This window comes from Schistocerca americana, chromosome 1 (genome assembly GCF_021461395.2).
Source record: "Schistocerca americana isolate TAMUIC-IGC-003095 chromosome 1, iqSchAmer2.1, whole genome shotgun sequence".
In the NCBI taxonomy this organism is placed as follows: Eukaryota; Metazoa; Arthropoda; class Insecta; order Orthoptera; family Acrididae; genus Schistocerca; species Schistocerca americana.
Window position 1 is genome coordinate 667,380,961 of NC_060119.1, and position 25,215 is coordinate 667,406,175.

The 25,215-nt window shown below is 45.0% G+C and overlaps 1 protein-coding gene and 1 pseudogene across 1 annotated transcript in view; one reads left to right on the plus strand and one right to left on the minus strand.

The window, feature by feature from the left end:
* Window positions 1-25,215, plus strand: part of LOC124588145 (cadherin-89D) — a 410,233-nt gene that overhangs the window by 283,080 nt on the left and 101,938 nt on the right. The window contains exons 9-11 of the mRNA XM_047131469.1: window positions 5,230-5,541; window positions 11,607-11,877; window positions 23,276-23,437. Of these exons, the coding sequence (XP_046987425.1) occupies window positions 5,230-5,541; window positions 11,607-11,877; window positions 23,276-23,437 (745 nt within the window). The remainder of the gene's footprint in view (window positions 1-5,229; window positions 5,542-11,606; window positions 11,878-23,275; window positions 23,438-25,215) is intronic.
* On the minus strand, window positions 8,513-8,630 carry LOC124555344 (annotated as a pseudogene).

The window sequence follows — 25,215 nt, forward strand, 5'->3', positions numbered from 1 at the left end:
TGGTCTGCGTTGTTACCAAGCCTCAAGTAAAAGAAGGAACCTGAAACTGATTTTTCTAGGCGCTTCGTTGTACTATCTATAGAACGACCAAGAAATGCTGCGATGCACTTGGAGGGATTGTAGAGGGTGTCTTTAGGAAAGAATCGAGGATAGGAATATGTGTCTGGAAGCGTCATCCAACGACGCTACACAGCATCGAAATTGTTTTCGCCGGCGCCTGTTAGTAGGCCATCCCTTCGGCAGCAAACGTGACCTTGTACACTGACGGACCGTAGGCAGAACGTATTGCAATGTTTTTTGCTACTCATTGATCGCGACTGATGACCACGATCGCTAGTGGATAAGCTAGAGCTAGCTTCTGCGTAGAAATGCCTTATCTCGTATGAATGCCATGCTGTGTTGCCCTGGTGGATGACAGTTTCAAGCATGAGTTTCCATCTCCAGTTAATTTTTCTCCTGGAACCCATTAAAACCCCCAGTATATATAAATATTGAATTTCTTTCTGATGGTTTAACAAGATTTCCATTTGTTACGTGCTGCACCGCTTCTTTCATTGATCCGTTGCTCCATTTCAGTCGATCTCTCTTCCTTATAACCTTATAAACACTCCACTCATGTTTGTTCATGAGGAGAATGTATATTAGGAAGAAAGATTATTCGTAGCCTGTAATCATAATGACACGACTATAGAATAACAAAGGTATGAGAAGCATGGAAACAGAGAGAAGAGGTATGATGACGAATTCGCCGTCTTAGCCTCTGCATACTTCGCTATCTTAACCGCAGTCGACATTTTGGATACATACTTAAACATGCCCCAGGTCTTACAGGATAATTTAATTAAATCGTTGTTAAACCATCAGTAAATCTATAAGGCTTGAGATGAATTAACTTATATTCATTACTGTAAACCTATTACTTACAGAAAATTTATTTAATCCGTAGAAAAATTTGTTACAAAAACAGCGTCCACTTCCAAGCTTCTGTTTTCAATTAAAAAAAAAATGACCAAGCGAATGTGGTTCAACAGACATGCCTGCAGAGCTCGCTAAGGAAGAAATACCATAGTGCACTTAGCAGCATCAGTAAAGTTATCGGAGAAATTCAACGTTCGTCATCTGGGACTCCTCGTCAACTTAAACGACCTTTCCCCTATTGGGATCCTATCTGAGCTATTGTGATTCGTACACCTGCTTTTTTTTTTGTGCGAAGGTTCCTTTAATTTTCCTATCGAGAGCATCTATTTTTCCTAGTTATGCATGCTTCTACAGCCTTGCATTTGTAATCTAACCATTCCTGCTTAGCCATTTTGCACTTACCGTTATTCACGTCATTTTGTACATTGTATACTCTTTCGTCTGCTGAATTTATGGCATTTTTTCCTTTCGTCTACTAATTTCAGTATCTCCCGTGTAGTATTAACACCAAAAGCAGTTTACTATTTTATTCAATTTATTTCAAGAGATTTAAGAAACTGATGGTTTTTCTTTGTAAGATGGTGTTATTAATACTTTCTTGTTTGCACGCTACAACTGTATTTCATAACGCAACAGAAAACTAATTTAATTGTGAAATACACACCTCCATTGGTAATGCATAATGAAATCACTTTTTGATACCATCGCTCACACTAGATAACATTTCCTATATCGTTGCATCAACAGAAAACTAATTTAATTGTGAAACATACATCTCCATTGGCAATTTATAATGAAATCACTTTTTGATGCCATCACTCACATTTGATAACATTTCATAGATCATTGCATCAACATTTTTGCTCAGGAAATAATGTGTGATAGGGCTCCATCGCATTTTTAAACTCGTAATCACTGGACGTTCAAAGCATCTGTGGGGAATACAGGCGCAAGCTGATGCGAAGGAGCGTGACCAGAGTTTTAGAAAACATGTTGTTGAAGATGGAATTTGAGAATCACATCGATCTGTAGTTAGGATATGCCGGTGACCGTTGTCATGAAGGAGAAGATTGTCTCTAGTCATAAGTCATCTGTTACGGTCTTTGTCGTTGTTTCACTACCTTTTCAGTCACTGCACTGTGCCAGTCTCCATTTTGCGTTTCATCACTCTCATAGTAGCCTTCCGAAACCGGCCCATTCAGATTACTAAAGTAAGTGAAAAGGACCATATACTATAGACCTGAACGACTTCTAGATCGGAGAAATCGTAGTCCACCATTCTGATCACTGCCTTTGTTTTCTGTGACACTCATTTCGTCCCCTGAGACAACATGTTCCAGGAAAGCATCTCCTTCAGCATGAGCAGACATCTGTCTTGTGTGCCCGCATCTCGTGGTCGTGCGGTAGCGTTCTCGCTTCCCACGCCCGGGTTCCCGGGTTCGATTCCCGGCGGGGTCAGGGATTTTCTCTGCCTCGTGATGGCTGGGTGTTGTGTGCTGTCCTTAGGTTAGTTAGGTTTAAGTAGTTCTAAGTTCTAGGGGACTTATGACCACAGCAGTTGAGTCCCATAGTGCTCAGAGCCATTTGAACCATTTTTTCTGTCTTGTGATTGAAGCTCCCTGTTTTCCGTATTTACTTTCTGATATATGGCTATAGAAATACGGTTCTATATTTTGCAAACAGAAACTCTGTTTGTGAAATACCCAAAAATGTACGAACGCTATTGGATTCATTTATTTTCTACGACCTTCCAGCATGCTGGAATAGCTGTAGGTCATCAACTACTGTTAATCAGTACATCGTAAAACCATCCAAAGTTGCAAATTTCACTTTTCTTATTTACTTGATGACTAGTTTCGGACCGGAACCCATTTTCAAATCGTAATATAGTCAAAAATTGTACTCCCGAAAATGCAAAAACGGTGTCAAACGAACAGTTAACAGTGCTGTAACTGTTAGTTTGCATATTTTTGACATGGATTTTGGATTTTCTGAAATAGCGTTTTTGACTGAGTTACGATAATTTGAAAATGGTTCCCAGTCCGAAACCAGTCATCGTGTGAATAAAAAAAGTGAAATTTGCAGCAAAGGGTGGTTTTTCGTAATACCCATTTATTTTCTGCCAAATAACATGTAAAAAAATATATTTCTAAAGATGCAAAATTTCTTTACGTGTTATTTGACAGAAAATAAATGAATCCAGTGACGATGGTGTAACTTCAAAAGAGAGATTAGTGTTTGCTCAAAGCAAAACAGTATTTCCATAATTATATACGAACAGACCTCGTCTCATGTTTGGGATTGATTATCCTAGTCATTCAAGGTGAATTAACTTTAAATTATTTGAGAACTTCCGTATCAACGATATGAGTGGGTTCGAATTTCTGCTGACCGTTACTTGTAATAAACCCAACAGTCCTACGAATTACAACGTCGGAAAGCCACACAGCATCATACCGTGCTGGGACAACCGGAGAGCAGATGAGCAATGACAGACGTAGGCCTAATTTTAAGTGCATCTATCCACTTCACTTAAGCTGATAGAACTACAGCTATACATTTCCAGTACTGTTACATGAATGTGTCAACATTTGGTGTCCCGCGCTCACATTTTTCAGTTTGTACTCTACGGAAAACACAGCTGATGGCGTTGTCATCTGTATACACTACTGTCAATTAAAATTGCTACACCACGAAGATAACGTGCTACAGATGCGAAATTTAACAGACAGCAAGAAGATGCTGTGATATGCAACTGATTAGCTTTTGAGAACATTCACACAAGGTAGGCGCCGATGACGACACCTACAATGTGCTGACATGAGGAAAGTTTCCAACCAATTTCTCATACACAAACAGCAGTTGACCGGAGTTGCCTGGTGAAACGTTGTTGTAATGCCTCGTGTGAGGAGGAGAAATGCGTACCATCACGTTTCCGACTTTGATAAATGTCGGATATTAGCCTATCGCGATTGCGGTTTACCGTATTGCGACAATGCTGCTCACGTTGGTCGAGATCCAATGACTGTTAGCAGAATATGGAATCGATGGGTTCAGGAGGGTAATACGGAACGCAGTGCTGGATCCCAACGGCCTCGTATCACTAGCAGTCGAGATGACAGGCATCCTGTCCGCATGGCTGTAACGGATCATGCAGCGACGTCTCGATCCCTGAGTCAACAGATGGGGACGTTTGCAAGACAACAACCATCTGCACGAACAGTTTGACGCCGTTTGCAGCAGCATGGACTATCAGTTCGGAGACCATGGCTGCGGTTACCCTTGACGCTGCATCACAGACAGGAGCGCCTGTGACGGTGTACTCAACGACGAACCTGGGTGCACGAATGGCAAAACGTCATTTTATCGGACGAATCCAGGTTCTGTTTACAGCATCATGATGGTCGCATCCGTGTTTGGCGACATCTCGGTGAACGAACATTGGAAGCGTGTATTCGTCATCGCCAAACTGGCGTATCACCTGGCGTGATGGTATGGGGTGCCATTGGTTACACGTCTCGGTCACCTCTTGTTCGCGTTGACGGCACTTTGAACAGTGGACGTTACAATTGAGATGTGTTACGACCCGTCACTCTACTCTTCATTCGATTTCTGCGAAACCCAACATTTCAGCAGGATAATGCACGACCGCATGTTGCAGGTCCTGTACGGGCCTTTCTGGATACAGAAAATGTTCGACTGCTGCCCTGGCCAGCACATTCTCTAGATCTCTCACCAACAGAAAAGGTCTGGTCAATGGTGGCCGAGCAACTGGCTCGTCACAATACGGCAGTCACTACTCTTGAAGAAATGTGGTATCGTGTTGAAGCTGCATGGGCAGCTGTACCTGTACACGCCATACAAGGTCTGTTTGAGTCAATGCCCAGGCGTATCAAGGCCGTTATTTCGGCCAGAATTGGTTGTTCTGGGTACCGATTTCTCAGGCTCTATGCACTCAAATTGCGTGAAAATGTAAACACATGTCAGTTCCAGTATAATATTTTTATTTAATGAATACCCTTTTATCATCTGCATTTCTTCTTGGTGTAGCAATTTTAATGGCCAGTAGTGTAGTTGCCGCTCAGGTAACAAAGGTGATGATATCTATTGGCATACACAAACAGTGTGTTAAAGCACACGTTTATCTTTTACGGAAGTAGTAACTGCCTGTAGCGTTCGCTACGTGTGGTATACTGCAGGTACTTTCAGTTTTTAATATCATTACAAGCTGAATAGCTGTTTGTGTAATGGCAGCGTAGCTTCTGCAAATGTTTTGTGCTGGAGCGACGTCAGCGGTTGTTACGTTGTCAGGGCGAGAACGCAGAGTTCTGGTTCGAGCTGGAGGACCATGAGCAGGCGTTCTCGGTGGAGGCGGACTCTGGCTGGCTGACGGTGCGCGACCAGAGCAAGCTGGACCGCGAGGCGCGGCCGTCACTGCACATGTCGGTGGTGGCGCGCGAGAAGACCCCCAGCGTGGCCGCCCCCGACGCCGCCGCCGCCAGCCGCGTCGCCGTCGAGGTAACGCTGCTCGACGCCAACGACAACAACCCAGCCTTCCAGCCAGACAACCTCTACTCCTTCTCCGTGCGCGAGGACGCCGCACCAGGGACCGTCATCGGAAAGGTAAGGTCTACCGGGCACTGCAATGCCGCTTACATCCCCCCTACAGCGCGCTCCGGGCTTCTTCATTGCAGGTTGCCTATCTAACGTTTTCCAGGGACAACTAATATTTGATTTTTAATATTTCACATATAGACCGAATGCTGTCATAATCTACTCATTAAGAGCCATAATCTTATGTTAAAAGATTAACACAGTAAGACAAGTGCTTGAATATAGTGTGGCTCACTGGTCTGGTGCAAGTCATCCCATTGGACGGCACTTCGGCGACCTGCATGTCTACAGCAGTTACCCGACAGGGGGAAGGGGGCCTGCAGTTTAAAGTGGAATCCGAACCACCTGTCGTTTCTGACGAATCTTCACGTCCTTGAGAAGTGAAGCCTGAGTTAAAAGCAGACTGAAAAATTGAAGATCCGGCAGGGTTTCGATCCCGTATCCTCTTCGTTTCCTGTCAAGCGCTTTAACGCCTTTTTTTTCCATTTTGTTCGTCACTGTTCTCGTCATTTTATCTGGGTGGACGTCACATGACACCCCTTCAACTTCATCATTGAGTAAATCACTAAGTTATTTTGCAGAGGGTAGCCAACCCTCTGACCGAACATAATGATCTTCCGTAGCGGAATGCAATGTGCGTGTACCTCTAGACCATTATGTCCGACAAGTATCACAGTAAGAAACTGTGAATAGGTCTTGGGGCAGTGTAAGTCACGGCAGACTCTATTTTTCCAGTACTTGAGGTTGAGAGCACTTAGCAACTTCATTAACACTTTCAACTTAATTTCTGAACTTTCTCTCGCTGACACATTTAGCATCAGGTACAATGTATGTCCACAAAGTAAGTTCCGTTTGGTTATATAAACCAAACATGTACAGATACAGAAAAAATGTTTACTGTACAAAAATCTACAGCTGTTAAACTACTTTTCTACATAGCTTCCGAAATTTTGTAGGCACTTGTCATAGCGTGGCACAAGTTTTTGTATGCATTCTTCATAGAAGGTTGCCGCCTGTGTATTCAACCATGTGTAACATGTTCTATCAGCTCGTCATTGTCGTTGAAATGTTGACCACCAAGGACAGATTTTAGGTGTAAGAAGAGATGAAAGTCGCTAGGAGCGAGGTCCGGGCTCTACGGATGATGATCAAACGCATCCCAGTGAATTTCCCGTAAGAGTTGTTTGGTCACATTCGCCATGTGAGGTCGGGCATTGTTGTGAAAAAAAAAAAACACCACCTTTTGACTGCAATCCTCAGCGCTTGTTCTGTACTGCGCTTCTCAGTTTCTTAATGGTCTCGCAGTAAGCATGTGCATTGACTGTTTGGCCTCGTGGTAAGCCTTTTCTGTCCCAAAAAACGATGCACAGGACTTTTCGAGGTGTCAAGATTTGCTTAGGCTTAACCTTCGTTGGGGATGTAGTGTGCCTCCACTCCATTGATTGCCGTTTTGTTTCAGGGGTGTCGTACGATACCCAAGTTTCATGCCCCGTTAATATTCGAGAAAGTAAACCATCGCCTTCTTCGTTGTAGTGTGTCAAAAACTGAAGTGCAGTACCCATCCGTTGTCTTTTTTTGTGTTGTTCAGTAAGAATTTTGGGTACCCAACTTGAGCAAAGTTTTCGAAATTTCAGTTTTTCAGTAACAATTTCATGAATTAGTGATCGTGAGATTTGCGGAACTTCCATAGCAAGAGCACTAAGTGTAAACTTACGGTTGTGCTTAATCTTCTCTTCAGTTCTGTGAACTACTTCATCAGTAACCACAGACGGGCGTCCACTTCGTTCTTCATCGTGCACTGGATCACGTCCTTCACTGAACGGTCTGACCCATCTTCTAACCATTGAATCACTCATAGCATTTTGTCCGTAAACCTCGCAGATTTGCCGATGAATTTCCTTTTGTTTAACTTTCGTTGCATTTAGAAAACGAATCAGAGATCTGATTTCAATTACGGCTGACATAATAAAGAAGCCCTTCAAAGCACACGTCGGCAGCAGTGATATGAAAATGGCGTACATGTCTTCTCCTTTAGTCTGAGTAACGGCGGCGCATGCTCGGGGTTAGCTGTTCCTAATGCTACCCAGCCGGTGCCAAAACATGCACCTACCCTCCCTTTAACCCTCAATCCCATTGTGCTGCCAATTGTTCACAAACCCTAAATTTACGTTAATGTTAAGGACACCACTCGCACATATACGATGACGCCGATCGGCAATACACACAGTCTGGCTGCATCGTGCTAGACTGTGTTTAGTATAATTGTGTTGGCAAAAAGAGTTTATAATCGATAATATTTGTTGAAGGTCGAGTGTACGTAGACACACACGTTAGAAACTGTAAGAGTAAATTATTTCTGTTATTTAGAATACATCTAGTTAGATTTTTAATTTGTGTTAAATGATGCTTAACGATAGTGTAGACTGTGTTTCCATGTCTCTCTAACTCAACGATAAATAACGAATCAATACTTTCGATTTGATGCTGTATGGCAACAAACCTAAAATACTGAATAAATCAATTTTTCGATATTCAGCTTGTTACATTGGACTTCGTGTATCAGGCGCTACTCCCAGAAACATTTCCGTTCTGCAACTGGTTTCCTTAAAAAAAAAAAAAAATGAAAAAAAAACCAGTCGTGCACTAGAGGGATAAAGCGATTGCAGGCGAACAGTTTCATTACCATAAAATCTGTCGACGCCCACACGCTGATAAGCTCTAGAAATGGCTTTTTTCATCAAAGTAAAAGTCATTTGCAAGTGAACAAATCATTGCTCATTGCACGCCGTCTTCAGGCCCGAGTGGCCTACCGGGACCATTCGACCGCCGTGTCATCCTCAGCTGAGGATGAGGACAGGAGGGGCGTGGGGTCAGCACACCGCTCTCCCAGTCGTTATGATGGTATGCTTGACCGAGGCCGCTACTATTCGGTCGAGTAGCTCCTCAATTGGCATCAAGAGAATGAGTGCACCCCGAAAAATGACAACAGCGCATGGCGGCCTGGATGGTCACCCATCCAAGTGCCGACCACGCCCGACAGCGCTTAACTTCGGTGATCTCACGGGAATCGGTGTATCCACTGCGGCAAGGCCGTTGCCTCTCAGTGCTCATTGGAGAAAATTAATTGATCATTTTCAGTTCTATTGAATCTCTCGTTAGTTAAACTCTATTACCATTTCATTAAGGAAGTAGTTGTAATAATGAAGATCATATAAGATATTTGTTCTCATCGCATGCTCCGAGCTAAAAACTTAAGAGCTCCCGGAATTTCCCATATGATGTGTATACCGATATCACAACCACTTAAAATCATATCCATAGATTTCCACGTCATGCTTTCCTCACTTACTTGTATCCTTCCTTAATGTAATAGTGCCGCTGTGTGTCATTCCCGTGATGGAATTCTTACTTTCTTCAACTCTTCCCGTCTACGACATCACTACCGTATTTATGGCTGCAGAAATACTGACGAAACCACTGTAATCGAAGAATTGCAGAAAATCAGGTAGAGGTGCCGGATATACACGACATCAGAGAAGAGTGATATGGCGCTTGGAAACTCCTAGGGGATGTTCAGTCGCATAATTAGAGAGAATTCTCTTCCTCCGTGAACAATTGTGTATCTGTTGAGTGTAGGTGACGGTAATGGCTGTGCGTGTAGTATAGTGTCATGTTCATGTAGCGCAGTGATTATAGAGAAGGGCTGACACCCGGTGCCGACGCGTAGCCCACTCCTCTCGAATACACACCGTGGGGACCGCCGGACTCGAAGTTCCCATCCGACGGACGGACCACTATCGACAGGGCCATATCCCCTCACTTTATAAGACATCGCTCACAGGTTTGCAATGAATCCAGAATATTCACATAAAGTCTGGATATCAGGAATTTTGCGTAACCACATCTACTCCACTAACCGGCCAAAAACTGGTGGTGAAAATTTCTACCGCCACCAGAATTCGCATAGGCGTACCTCCGAGTCGAGAGCCACGGCACAGTCGTACGTTTGCGACCTCGACTACATGAACGGGCATTCGTATCCGCGGAGGTGACCGCCAGCTGATCCGGACATCGTAGAAGCGTCTAATTTTAGCAGTATTCGTGCAGGAAATATTCGCAAATGTGTAGCAAGCAGTCTACGATGCGATAGTCAAGGACACATTGCAGGGCGACTTCCATAACCTAGATAGTAGACAGCTCAGTGTTATACAGGGTATCACGGTGCACACACGCATCTAATGATACCTCAAGCGTGTAGCATGATTCCTATAGTTGTGGCATATCGATGACAAACATTTATGCAATGTTCATTCAAGTATTTCTTTCTTTAAATGCATTGAGGTTAGCGGATGAATCACAATAACGCTGATAAACGTTGGGCTCCATTTTTCAAATTTATTTGTTATATTTACTATTTCTCTTTGTGACAGGCCTGAATGAATATTGAATATCATTTCACTCGTTTCCTGTCTTTGTCAGGTAGTATTTTTTTATGACCATTGTCCTTACGCCATGCTACATGACTGCTAGTGGTATGCGATACTTTGTAGACATACTGGACGTCCCCATTGATAGATGGTCGTGGATATATAATCATGGCTCCTAAATGCCACTGTGTGATGGCTCCACACCGACTCGTCTCACTGCGCCTATTTCATTTCACTGACATATGTTGTGTCAACGGTAATCATATGACCTCCTGGCACCAATTCTAAACTATTTAGAGTATTCCATAGCGAACAGTCTGCTTCTTTAAGGAGTCGCTAATTCACTGAATATCTAAAGAAATTCTACACCTTCCTAATATCGTGTAGGGCCTCCGCAAGCACGGTGAAGTGCCACAACACGATATGGCATGGACTTGACTAATGTCTGAAGTACTGCTGGAGGGAATTGACACCTGAATTCTACAGGGCTGTCCACAAATCCGTAAGAGTACGAGGGGATCGAGATCTCTTCTGAACAGCACGTTGCAAGGAATGCCACATATGCTCAGTAATTTTCATGTCTCGAGAGTTTTGTGGCCAACGAAAGTTTTTAAACTCAGAAGAGTGTTTCTGGAGCCACTCTGTAGCAATTCTGGACGTATGGGTTGTCGCATTGTCCTGCTGGAATTGCCAAAGTCTGTTGGACATGAAGAGATGCAGGTGATCACACACGATGCTTACCTACGTGTTACTCTCACAATCGTATCTAGAGGTATCAGCGGTCCCATATCACTCCAACTGCACACGCCCCACACCATTACAGAGCCTGCACCAGCTTGAACATCCCCCTGTTGGCACGCGTAGTCCATGGATTCATGAGGTTGTCTCCATACCCGCACACGTCCATCCGCTCGATACAATTTGAAACGAAACTCTTCCGAGCAAGCAACATGTTTCCAGTCATCAGTATCGCTGTTGACGGGCCCAGGCGAGAGGTTAAACTTCGTTTCGGGCAGTCATCAGGAGTACACGAGTGGGCCTTCGGCTCCGAAAGCCCATATCCAAGATGTTTCGTTGAATGGTTCTCACCCTGACACTTGTTGTTGGCCCAGCACTGAAATCTGCAGCAGTTTGTGGAAGGGTTGCACTTCTATCACGTTGAACGATTCTCTTCAGTCGTCGTTGGTTCCCTCCTCGCAGGATCTTTTTCCTGCCGCAGCGATGTCGGACATTTTATGTTTTACCCGAAACCCCACTTCATCGCTACCTCGGTCGTGAACCGACTATAACGCCACGTTCAAACTCACTTAAATCTTGATAACGTGCCATTGTAACAGCAGTAACCGATCTGACAACTGCACCGGACACTTGCTGTCTTATATAGGCGTTTCTGACCTCAGTGCCACCTTCTGCCTGTTTACATATTTCTGTATTTGAATACGCATGCCTAAACTAGTTTCTTTGGCGATTCAGTGTATTTTGTGTGAGGAGGTTATCTCTTTGTCTTTATATTTCGCCCCGTGGATCCAAACGACTGTTTAAACGTTGTAACGTCCAGAGACCTCCAATGCCTGCTGGTGACAGTGGTACTCAAAGTTTTGTCTTGGTGCGCCTCGCGCAGAGTGTGACAGCGGTGGCGGGTTGCAGGTGTGGGCGACGGACGTGGACCTGGGCCGCAACGGGCAGGTGGTGTTCGCCGTGCAGGCGGCCGGCGGCGGCAACGGCAGCGGCGGCGTCGCGGCGCCCGCCTTCACGGTGGACGCGCAGAGCGGCGAGGTGGCCGTGGCCGCGGGGGCGCGCCTCTCCGTGGGCCGGCACGCGCTCTTCGTGGAGGCCTCCGACCAGCCTGAGAACCCCAGCGAGCGGCGCTTCAGCATCGCCGTCGTCTCTGTGGACGTGCTGCCTGTCGGCCGCGCAGGTCAGCCACGCTCGCTTCTCTCCAGTAGCCGTCATTATGAGGGGGCCGTCATAATAAAAAGACAAGGTGGTGATGCTGTTAGCCCTTCTACACACATACACCCTTCGATACCACACATTTTACCAATAGTCAGACTTGGTGGAGACACCGAAGTCTGCATTTTGGCAGCTGAGGAAACGTTACAGCTCGAAATTCGTCACATAGTCATTCTGCAACGCGATTGTTTCCTCATCTCAGGAAACAGGACGAAGTCTGTGCCCAGTCAGAAGAATACGGTGTTGAGTCACAATTTGATAGCTCAGAGAAACAGCATGCACACAAGAATTTCGTTTATCCGGACCAGGTGGGACCGGATGCAGTCTGGATTGCCGGAAGTCCGAATAATCCGGAAATATGATATTAATGCAAAAACTCCGTTATGTGCTACAATACAGGGTGTTCGGAAATTCCCATTACTAACTTCTAGGAGTCGTGAAGGAAGGAACCCGTGTCCGGAAACGTTCCGTTTCAATTTGGATGTTTAACTCATCCATTTCTGCTTGAGGAATTTAATCAGGCGTGTCACAGTACAATTTTAGGCAACAGTTCGACAGGAAACATAAAGAAACATCCATTTACCACTTTTGATTCCATTAACACTTAAACATTACGTGTTTACGTTATCCCAGAACAAAAAGGAACCCAGTGTACTGTAAGTACAGAACAGTACTGATGCATTTCAACAGCGGTTCGATGTGACGGTTACCAGAGTTGTTACAGACGTACCTACGAAGCGTATTCTGGTGCACACTCTCCATTCCATCTGGTGTCTCGTCAATTTCTAGTGCAGCGGCCAGAACTCGTACCAGCAGACCTTCCTCTGTTTCTACAGGCGTCTCGTAAATTAAACTTTGCCTCCGACCCCACAAAAAGTAGTCCATAGCAGTTAAATCCGGTGATCGGGGTGGCCATAACATAACAGTATTACAACAGAAACCCTTGTAATCATGTTACAGCCTGATAATTCAGCACGTTAAGCTGTACACGTTTGTATACAGGCTGATCGGAATTTTCCAAACTTCTAAGACTTGAACAGGTACATATGTCCGGAAGGCTAAGTTCTAAATTAGTCACCAGTATAAGAGACACGCAATTGTATTAGAAAATTTCATTGACACTTTTACATGTCACTGAAAGTGTGCACCATGAGAAGCCACTTTGCGTCCAGATGTAGCACGTTTTTCGGCGGGTTGTAGCGGATATCGGAACACCATCCACTTTTTTCTCACTGAACCAAACGAATGATGCATCAACCAGGGTTTTATTTTCAGCTTTTTTTTTTTTTTTTTACTATATCGCTATTCTGCATTCTATCTTTAGTCGTAATTCCGAAACAGAAGTCTTCAATTTTCGTTTCCTATTCCAGACTGGCATAGTCGATGCCCCTACCACCATATTCTGCGGCTATGGTCTTCAGCAGTTCACCTTTGTCTATTCTGTTTAGTATTTCCAGCTTTTTCCCCTTCGAAACAACAACTTTCTTTCGCTTCGAAGCCATATCACTCACTCACACTAAAAACTCGGAAACAAAAGAACAATACCTGTACAACTTCTTAACTGTGTAAGGAACAGAGCTACGCTGACCATTGTAACGGCAGCTAGAAGCGTTGGAGCGGCCATCTATATGCTGCCTGCGGTGCCGATCAGCAGCTGTATATACCGCGCCATACCAACTGTGTACTGCAAATTTCCATTTTAAAGAATAAAAGAAAAGGAAACAAGAAATGAATCTAGAAAAACACGAAATCCGGATTAATGAGGGTCAGATAACGAGGTTCTTATTTATACCTCTGACTTGTGTAGAATCGGTAATATGCTCCTGCAGCGGTTTTCCCCGTACGAGCATATTCTTAAAGCGTCCGAAAATGTTCAAATGTGTGTGAAATCTTATGGGACTTAACTGATAAGGTCATCAGTCCCTAAGCTTACACACTACTTAACCTAAATTATCCTAAGGACAAACACACACACCCATGCCCGAGGGGGACTCGAACCTCCGCCGGGACCAGCCGCACAGTCCATGACTGCAGCGCCTGAGACCGCTCGGCTAATCCCGCGCGGCTGAAAGCGTCCACCACGACCAGTTCCACAAATCACAACTTAACAACTTAATTGTACCCTATGACGCTTACGTCATCGGCTTTTTGGCGGTGGTGATACCACGTGTAACCGCTGCATGCTTTGCTCCTTTGTCTCCGGGTCGTACTGTTACACACTGCCCTCAGACAATGCTGCAACGTTTCCGCTGTTGCTTTCTGATTGCGGATTTTTTGAAAGGGTATGAGCAGTCCCTGTATTCAGCGAGCAAGATCTTCAAAACTGATTCACCACTGATTTTTACTTTCTCCACTATGCCGGTCTTTCAGCACCAAGGCCCCCCCCCTTCTCTTGGGACTCCCCGTTCCTCAGAAAAAGTTACTCCGCCGCTTGGTTCTTCGTCATTCAGTGTCTGTGCTATCTAACCACCGTGAGGAGGACATGCTTAGCCACAATTTGGGAAGTTTTTGGCGGAACGTTTCTTTTACTCGACAGTGGAGTATCTTCCTGGCAGACTGAAACTGTACCATACCGGGAACTCGTACACTGGTACGGGGAATATTGCCTTCGTTCTGACTACGCTGTGACTAAGCCTGTAAGATGTATGCGCTATATGCGCTGCCTGAAACAGGCAAGACTTAGGAGAGTCTCTGACCAGAGAGCAGTATGTAGTTAGTTGTTGCTTGTCGCTGGTCTCCAGTAGTCTCGAGTAGTCTGTGTGAGTCGGTAGTCGGCGCGTGTCTGCGCTTGTCTGCAGTCTGCTCTGGTCGGGACTCTCGAGGATGATTATTATTGTAGAAGGTAAAGAAGCAGCATTGTGCATATCTAGTAATGTATGTTAACTGTCATCCAATTTCTTTTAAAAAAATGCACCAATAATAGTTTTTATAATATAAAGTATTTTTTTTTTAAAAAAGCATTCATTTCAATTTGAAGAATATATCCAATGGATAATTATTCCTTTCATAAATCACAAAGCATAGGCCAGCATTGCACGGAGCTGTGCCGAAAATTTTTTAGGTAAGAGCAGATATATTCGCAGTTTTTATTGAGGTAAGAATTTTTGCTTTTTTATTCAGAGTACAGGGCCGTGGCGCAGCGCTGCTGTCGTCATAAAATTTACCAGGTTACTGAATTTTTTTTATTATTTTGTGGTTTCGGAATTTTTCTGTTTCGAACTTAACACTAAATGAGAAAAGAATTTTGTGGGTACATTGAATGTGAATGCATTTCTGCACGAAGATAATAAATGGGAGCCAATTTTGTTCAGAGGTTACAATATTTAAAATTCATTTAATTATTATTTCTGTGGGGAGGTTACACTTGGTTCATGGTACATTTTAATAATTTTGTGGGGAGGTTACAAGCCATTTCTACGGCGTCTACATTATTGCTGCACTAATACTCCTGGAGGAATGGACTTCTTTGGTGTCATCAGTATTCTCATTGGTTTGATGCAGCCCGCCATGACTTCCTCTCGTATGCCATCCTGTTCATCTCGGAATAGCAATTGCAACCTTCTTCCCCAATTATTTAAAGCAAGTATTCCAGTCTCTGTCTTCCTCTACAGTTTTTACCCTCAGCTGCGCCCTCTAGTACCATGGACCGAGCGAGGTGGCGCAGTGGTTAGCACACTGGACTCGCATTCGGGAGGACGACGGTTCAATCCCGTCTCCGGCCATCCTGATTTAGGTTTTCCGTGATTTCCCTAAATCACTTCAGGCAAATGCCGGGATGGTTCCTTTAAAAGGGCACGGCCGATTTCCTTCCCCATCCTTCCCTAACTCGGGCTTGCGCTCCGTCTCTAATGACCTCGTTGTCGACGGGACGTTAAACACTAATCTCCTCCTCCTCCTCCTCTAGTACCATGGAAGCTTTTCCCCTCATGTTTTAGCAGGTGCTATCATCCACTCACTTCTTCTTGTCAGTGTTTTCCATGTGTTCCTGTCCTCGCCGATTCTGTGGAAAACCTTCTCATTCCTTATCTAATCAGTCCGCATAATTTCCAACATTCGTCTGTAGCACTACATGTGAAATGCTTCGATACCCTCCTGCTCTCGTTTTCCCATAGTCCATGTTTCACTACCATACAATGTTGTGCCCCAAATAATATTCTCAGCAACGTCTGCGTCAGATGAAGGCCTATGGTTAATACTAGTGGACTTCTCTTCTCCAGGAATTCCCTTTGTCAGTGTTAGCCAGCTTTTTACGTTCTTCTTGCTCCGTCCATCGTGGGTTATTTTACTGCTTAGGTAACAGAATTCCTAGACCTCGTCTACATCGTGATCCCCAATTCTCATGTTAAGTTTTTCGCTGTTCTAATTTCTGCCACTTCTCATAATTTCGGCTTTCTTCGATTTACTCTCAATCCATATACTTTACTCATTAGACTGTACATTCCACGCAGCAGATCCTGAAATTCTTCTTCTCTTTCACTGAGGATAGGAATGATAGCAACAAATCTTGTCACTGATATCCTTTCACCTAGAGTTTTAATCCCATTCTTGTGTCCTTTTATTTCCGTCATTGCTTCTTCAACGTACCTGTGTAGACTGAACAGTAGGCGCGAAAGACTACATTCCTGTCTTACACCCTTTTTAATCCGAACGCTTCGTGCTTGGTCTTCCACTCTTATTATTCCCACTTGTTTCTTGAACTTGTTGTATATTACTCGTCTCTCCCTATAAGCCTGCCGCGGTGGTCTCGCGGTTCTAGGCGCTCAGTCCGGAACCGCGCGACTGCTACTGTCTCAGGTTCGAATCCTGCCTCGGGCATGGATGTGTGTGATGTCCTTAGGTTAGTTAGGTTTAAGTAGTTCTAAGTTCTGGGGGACTGATGACCACAGATGTTAAGTCCCATAGTTCTCAGAGCCATTTGAACCATTTTTGAATCTCCCTATAATTTACCCCAATTTTTCTCAGAATTACAAACATCTTGCATCATTTTAAATTGTAGAACGCTATTTGCAGGTCGACATATCCAATGAACGTGTCACGACTTTTCTCCATCCATCTTTCCATTATCAACCGAAACATCAGAAGTGCCTCTCCAATGCCGTTACCTTTCCTAAAGCCAAACTGATGGTCACTTAACACATCCTCAGTTTGCTGAAACGCTGGCCTTTCAGCACCAAGGCCTTCCCGTCTCTTGGGACTCCCGCTTCCTCAGAGACAGTTACTCCGCCGCTCCTTTCTTCGAAATCCAGTGTTCTCGCACTTGTCGACTCTTGCTGTATTAGGAATTGTGTCGATGAAGCTTTTCCGAAGGTCTGAGGGTTTTCGCCAACGGGAATAGCCGTTTCGTTGCCACTTTCCCCAGTGATTTTGGAAATCCCAATCGAATATTATTTATCCCTTCTTCCTTTTTTTGTATTAAGTCGTCCAAAGCTCTTTTAAATTCTGATTCAAATACTAAATTCTCCATCTCTTCCATGTCAACTCCTGTTTCTTCTTCCGTCGCGCCATCAGACAAATCCTTCCCTCATAAACGCCATCTACTCACTCTCTCCTCTGAATTTAATAGTGGAACTCTCATTACATTCTTAATGTTACCGTCCTTGCTCTTAATTTCACCAAAGACTGTTTTGAATTTTCTGTATGCTGTGTCAGTGTTTCCAACAATGTTTTCTTTTTCGATTTCTTCAAAAACAGATATTGCAGAATAATAGTTTACCCACGGCCCTGGCGTTCTTATGTGAAGTTTGGAGAATAGGAAAGCGATGTTGGGAACAGTGAAGCTGTGTATGAAGCTCCTTAGTCATGTGTGGATAGCTGAATCGTAAGAGCATTGCCCTCGAAATACAAAGTTCTGGGTTCGTGTACCAGACTGGCACACAGTTTTAATGTTGGAAAGTTTCTGTAAACATTGTTACGCTTGTATCAGAGTTTTAACTGTTAGTGTGCTGTGCTTTCGAGCCTGACTTGGGGAACCAGTCCCGTTTTAACCCAGACGACAGCGTAAAAACCACACTCAGTCCGCCTGGTGCGTCAGTCGTCAACCCGTCGGTCGCTTGAATTCTATCTGTGACTGGCAGACCACCCTCCTCAGCATGTCAGAGTGTCGCACGCAAGGCCAAGCGACCGGGTCATCCATCGCCCGAATGTAGTTGACGAAACCGCAGCGATTTAAAAAGGTGAGAGATACAAGGAATTTTGTAATTTAAAGTGTCACATAATCTCGCGGAAGTAAAATTAAAAAATACAGATAGGTAAATTACTAATAACGTCGGCAACATAAGAAACTATTTTTTAAGCGAACAGAAATGTTGTTCTCTTTCACGTTCCTGTTTCTTTTATAGCGGCTGGCTGTTTCGTCGCCTGTTACTTAAACGTGAAAAGCGTCTTTATCTGTGCTGTTGATCTGGCCTCTCGGCTTTCTGCTCCATTAGCTCAAGAACCGGTAGCGGGTTTCTAGGCACCCCGTCTAATCAACCGTGGCCTAACGTAATGAGCCTTTAAGCAATATCGTGACCGAGGAGAATTGAAAACTGGTCCTCATTCTTGCCGAATCCCTAAGCCTGTCGAGAAGCATTAACATTAATTGCGTATTATATTCTGCCTGTGATACTTTTGGGAAAAACTGCTAAAATTAGAGTTCGTTAGTAGCTTATAAAGAGACTGAAATTCCGTTTTGCTCGTTGGCTGGACAGTTAACTTCCAGTTTTACTTTTATCAAAGGTCACTTATAATCATAAGAGTAAGCAAGGCGGCACTTGTATGTAGCAGCACCGGAGCGTTACATGTCAGGCCGTATGTCGCAAGAAACACAAGCAAATAAAAGTCATAATTCTAAGTAAAATCCGAAGATAAAAGGGAATTTCTAAAATGTAGCGTCAGCCATGACTGTCGTATAGTAGACGGGAGACATGTCTTTGAATCAGCTCTGCACCAAGCAGAAATACGCCATTTTAGTGTCGGTATACGACTTTTGGATGACACAGTCAAGTATTTTCACTTGCTTGTTAGTGTGATGAGAGATTCCCGCAAAACGAGAGCTTTCAACCAAGCTTCTATGTTAACATCACGTTTTATTATCTCCTTCTTTTGGTGGGAGGGACAAGCTCATTAATATAAGAGACACGTTCAATATGTAATGCAAAACATTTTTTTTCTGAAGCAGTTTGGTTTTATTCAGGATTCCAATGCACCTTTTATTCTCCACTCTTTGGCTACAAACCCCTATTTTTCAACATAAAAATGTCGTGTGACGAGGGCCTCCCGTCGGGTAGACCGTTCGCCTGGTGCAAGTCTTTCGATTTGACGTCACTTCGGCGACTTGCGCGTCGATGGGGATGACATAATGATAATTAGGACAACACAGCACCCAGCCGCTGAGCGGAGAAAATCTCCGACCCGGCCGGGAATCGAACCCGGGCCCTTAGGATTGGCATTCCGTCACGCTGACCACTCAGATACCGAGGGCGGACATTTTTCAACATCATCTCCGTTCAATGCGACGCCCTTACTCCATCTTACTGGGAGGGCCTGTATGCTCACTTGGTGCCACTCTACTGGTCAACGTGGCAGCCAAGTGCTACTGCATCAATGTAGTGCTTCCCGCAGAGTGCATCTTTCATTGGACCAAGCAGATCCAAGTCGGAAGGTGATACAACCAGGTTGCAGAGTGGACGAGGAAGAACAGTCAATGAAGCTTTGTGAGCTCCTCGCGTGAGTAGACTTCTCTAAGACATTGTGTTGTCATGGAGAATAAGTTCGTTGGCATTTTCATGGCGACGAATACGCCGAAACCATTTCTTCAATTTCCTGAGGGTAGCACAACACAGTTAAGAGTTGATCGTTGGGTCAAGATGGAGGACATCAAACAGAATAACGCATTCAGTGTCCCAGAAGACCGTCGCCATGACTTTACCGGTTGAGGGTGCGGTTTTCAACTTTTTCTTCGGAGGAGTTGTGGTGGGACGTCACTCCATGAATTAACGTTTTGTTTCCAGCTCGAAGTGATGAACCCATATTTCATCGACTGTGACAATGTCCGACAAAAAACTATCTCGATTAGCCTCGCAGCACGCAAACAATTCCGCACAGATTGTGCCACGTTGCTTTGTATGGTCTTCTGTTAGGCGGCGAGAAATTCCGGGAGTGCACATCTTTGAGTGCCCCAACTGGTGAGCGAGTGCGTCAGCACAACCAACAGAGACGTCTGGCTGAGCAGCGACCTATTTGATTGTGATCTGTCGATCACCTCGAATGAGAGTGTCTGACGTTGGCTGCACGTTCCATCTTTGCAGGAGTGACAGATGTGCGCTGCAAGCCGGCGCGTGGGAGATCGACCAAGTTTGCGCGACCTTCTTGCGGTTATGACAGATGCCTCGTCCAACGACTCACCGTGCTTTTGTTCTCTGCCAATTCTCTGCTCGCACCTCCGTTACAGACGTTATGTATAGTGCCGCCACCTATCGGAACTTCATGAAACCTTAGGAACTGAAGCGACAATTTTCCTTGATGTTCCACACCAAATTTAGCACTTTGTCAACCAAAATTGGCCGAGAAAACAAACGTGTTGCACTACTTATTGAGCTCCTCTCGTATTTTAATGATTCATAACTGAGACATAATGCCGTTCAGTGTTATGTATTTTATAGCTGGCCGAGGTGAATAACGTCTTATTTATGTCTACTAAAGCCGTGGAGAGTAAAACCAGCTAGTGTGTAACGACCCATTACCGCATACGACATCACACTCGTCCTGCGCTCCAAATGCAACACCGCCCCAGGTCATGATGGCGTCACCTACCGCCACCTCAAGGAATCCCCCTCATCCTTCCTAACTGTCCTTGCTACCCTATACAGCCGGCCGAAGTGGCCGTGCGGTTAAAGGCGCTGCAGTCTGGAACCGCAAGACCGCTACGGTCGCAGATTCGAATCCTGTCTCGGGCATGGATGTTTGTGATGTTCTTAGGTTAGTTAGGTTTAACTAGTTCTATGTTCTAGGGGACTAATGACCTCAGCAGTTGAGTCCCATAGTGTTCAGAGCCATTTGCCATTACCCTGTACAATGTCTTCCTCTCCACCCCGACCTGTGGAAGACTTCCCGTGTCCTGCTGTTCCCTAAACCTAACAAACCCCCCCCTGATACCTCTTCTTAACTTCTCATCTGCCTCACCTCCATGTTCAGTAAGGTCTTCGAAACTATCATCTCCTGCCGTATTCACCGCCACCTTAACCAGCACCACCTCCTTCCTCTTACCCAGTGAGGCTTCCGACCTTCCTTCTCAGCCGACGACCAGCTCCTTAACCTTACCAGTCTTCTTTCCCTCCAACTTAACTCCCGTCGCTCCGATATCTTTGTTTCCCTTGACCTCCAGAACACCTACGACCGTGTCTGGCATCCCGGGCTCGTCTTCAAACTCCAGACCTATGCTCTCCCTATCAATTTAGTCAATCTCGTTGCTTCCTTCCTCTCCCGTCATCCCTCCTATGTCACTATCCACAATTCCAATTCTCGTATCTTCTATCCCTCCGCTGGCGTGCCCCAAGGCTCTGTCCTTTCCCCTCTCCTCTATTTCCTGTACACTGCTGATATGCCCAAACCTCCCCAACCTGTTCATCTCCTCCAGTGTGCTGATGATACCGCCTTCCTAGCCCTTTATTCTACCCTTCAATGGTCCCAACGTGCAACCAGTGATTCCTCCGCATAAACCCCTCCAAGACCCAGGCGATCATCATAGGCCGCACCACCCGCCCCTTCCATCTCCATGATTTCTACCTCACCATGTATGGCGGTCCTATCCACCTCACTCCTATCCTCAAATACCTTGGGCTCACACTCGACCGCCACCTCACCTGGACCTACCATCTCCTTACAATCCAACACAAAGTCCACAATAGACGCTGCCTCCTGAAACTCCTGTATGGCCAGACACGGGGACTGGATCCTTCCACCAGCCTTCACACCTAAAAAACCTTGATCCGCCCCATACTTTGTTCTGCCAGCATTGCTTGGATTTCCGCCCCTCCCAGGTTCTATAAAGCCCTCCAAATCCTCGAATGCCCTGCACTCCACCTTGCCTTCTGCATCCGCCTTCTGTCCCCCATGCGCATCCTCTAAGACCTCACCCCCTTTCACTGCCCTCTCCTTTTCCTTGAACACATCTGCACCCGTATATTGTCTGCCGCCTCCTGCCTTGTCGTAACTTCATCTCGCGCCCCACCTGTCTCCTGCCTCTTGGTCCACTCCCTGACGCCCCTATTCTTTGCATCCCGCCCCCTCCCCTGCTCACCTTGCTCTTCCCTCCTTTTCCATCCTCTCAGGCCAGGCAGGACACGGGAAGTCTTCCACAAATCGGGGTAAAAGCCAGAGGAGAGGAGGACATTGTACAGGGTAGCAAGGACAGCGAGGAAGGAAGGGGGGGAACCCTTGAGGTGGCGGTAGGTGACGCCATCATGACCAGGACCTCGGCAGGTCCCTGCTGGCAGTTTTATTCTTCGTCGTGTGTGCTTCATCTCTTAAAGTGATTTTAAAGTGTCTTATTCTGGAGTGTTTTTAATACTGTGGCTAACTTTTAACCTGTGCGTGTGACTTCAGTGCCCTTTTGTGCTCTACCAATCGCCAACTGTGTGTGTGTTTTTAACCTTATGTCGACTTTTTTAATTGTCCTCCCATGAACGTTTGCATGTCAGTGTATTTTTACGTCCATTATCTTCCCTTACTCTGTTTTTATGTCCCCCTTTTTATCGCCTTTATATGTATAAATTTCTTCTTTTATTAGCTGTCATGTCACTCAGCTGAAGAGCAGCGGGTTGTGCCGCTGACATGAAATCACAATAACGAAGAGAAAAAAGTTCGTAACGACGCTGTTTGGTTGTCTGAATGTAGTTATATCATAATGAGAGCACCATAAAAGCAGTAGTTAATTGAGTTTTGTAAGAAGTGTTACCTCTCCGGCTTTCAGTTGCTGTTGTCAAGGAAAAAACGGAAGTAATTTAGTCGAAATCTTGTCCTTAGCTAGAAAAAAATTTATTCTCAACCATCTGTTGCTCGAAGACTCCAATTTCAGAAGATGCACGCTTATTTTGACCCTCTTCCAACGGACGAAATTTCTGGGAAATCGGGTTATGGCACTTGCCGTGTTCTGCCCCTGATTTGACCTGCGCTGGGGAATGTTGACTGATGACCAACGCGTGACAGCGAGCCAGCTCTTTCCATGGGAGCGTTTTTGGCTGTGGAACAAGTGAGTCCTCTTACTACGTAGCTTGAGGAGGTGCCACGGCCAATGGGACAGTTTTACAACAAGGAAGTGGCAGGCATACTGTTATGCTGTAGCGGGCCCCATTGGACGCTGAGTGTGGCTTACTGCTGTGCAGGGACGGAGAGCAGCACGGAGCCGGACTTCGTGGGCGCGCCGTACGAGTTCTGGGTGGGCAGCACGGTGCCCGTGGGCACCAGCGTGGGGCAGCTGCGCACCAACGCCGCCGTCGACGCCCGCTCCGCAGTCTTCGACTTGCTGCACAGCTTCCACCAGGGCGGTGAGTTCTCTAGGCCGGTCCAAGGCTACTTTACCCTCTGTTTAACAGTTCTAACTCTCTTAACTTAGCGGCAATCCCGTCGTTTTACTCAATGTCGCTGCCCGACATGAACAGGTGTGGTTTCTGAGACGTGTTTGATTTGCCGATTACAAAAATTTGTGAATCGAGTCCATTATTTTCAAATTTTTCTTTCCCGCCACGGATGTGACTAAATAATATGAAGGACAAGGTTCGATTCCAGCCGCTGGAATTAGCAGAATTTGAGTAGAAACTGAAGCATAAGCAGTGCCGTAAAGCACCTAATCACCAGATTCTGTGCCATCGTCGCAGTTTAATTTAGGAACTTCATAGGGTCTCTTGCACCAGCGTTTTACTATTGATAGCGACTCCTCCATCGGATAGGGGTGAAAACAGAGGTACCTGTTTTATGCTGTTTGAGACCTCAGGTAGGGAAACTACCAGGCAGTAATGTGACCTTTCGTCACTTCATACGGCAGTGAAGTGATGTGTTTTTGCCAGTGGTCTGTATGCAATCAGCGCAAGGTTGATCAACGTGGTGACTAGACAGAATTACAGGAACGAGCTGTGAATAAAATTATCCGCTTCGTTGGTGTGTAAACTAGGAGTTTCGAACGTGTCTCGAAGGAATGGTGTAGCAGTCGCTGATACGTCAAATGACGTAATAACAGTGCGAAACATTCCCTCAGAAAATTTTTATAAATGAAATTGCTGGAAAACCTCTTCGCTATTTGATTTTCAAACAGCTGAGCAAAACTGAACGTACTCAGACATTTCTCTCTTTACTTATTCTGATCATCACTAAATTGACACACTATATTTTTAGGGCAATAATCCCTACAAAAGAATCCATCACGTCCAACTGCGCAACGCTACGCGCTGTTCACATCCAACTGCCCAACACTACAATAGCAAATATTCCAACAATGCAAACCAGCCACAGACTGCACACAGCACAGTCAGAGATTTTCATACATAGTGCTACGTGGCGTTACCAACATGAAAACCTAAACAGCCTACTTACAACTGGCAACATTGGATTATACACTCAACCAGTTGAAATAACTGTTCGGTACACTGACCTAGTTTTCAACACCTACGAAGGGTGTTTTCATCAGAATGAAATTTTGAGAAAACGTAAAATTACATTGCGAGAAAACAATGGTCAGAATTTACAGCAGGTATTCTCAAGTCAAAAATAAAATACGTTCCAGCCTTTGCTACGTGTGCCTATCTAGGAAGAACATCTAACTTATGTAGACACCCTTGTAGATGTCTAAACCTAGATCAATGTACCGAACAGTTATTTGCAACCTATTGGTTGTATAATAGTATGTTGGAACTAGTATACAGTTGCTGAAAAACAATTATGTTTAAAATTATAGTAACAGTGTTGTAAAAAAATCGAAACCAATGGTGACAAGAGGCGAATGTATCTCTTGTCTATGACAACCGGTTCATTCCGTCAGGGTAACTTTTTACCAGTCACAGTATCTTTGTACCACTTGTTTCAAATTGCTGCTGTTGCACTTACTAGGATTCTTTTGTACTAGAAGTAACAGTTTTATTACTTGTGTGATTCGTAGTTAGTATTTCAGTTGTTTTTCCAACATTCCTACGAGCTCTTGGACTTGTGATTATCTATTAATTGCGTTATTAGAATTATATATGAATACCTTCAGCTGCTGACGGGCGTTGATGTATATCAACGGGGACAAGAGAAAATGTGAGCCCGCCCGGGACTCGAACTGGGGATCTCC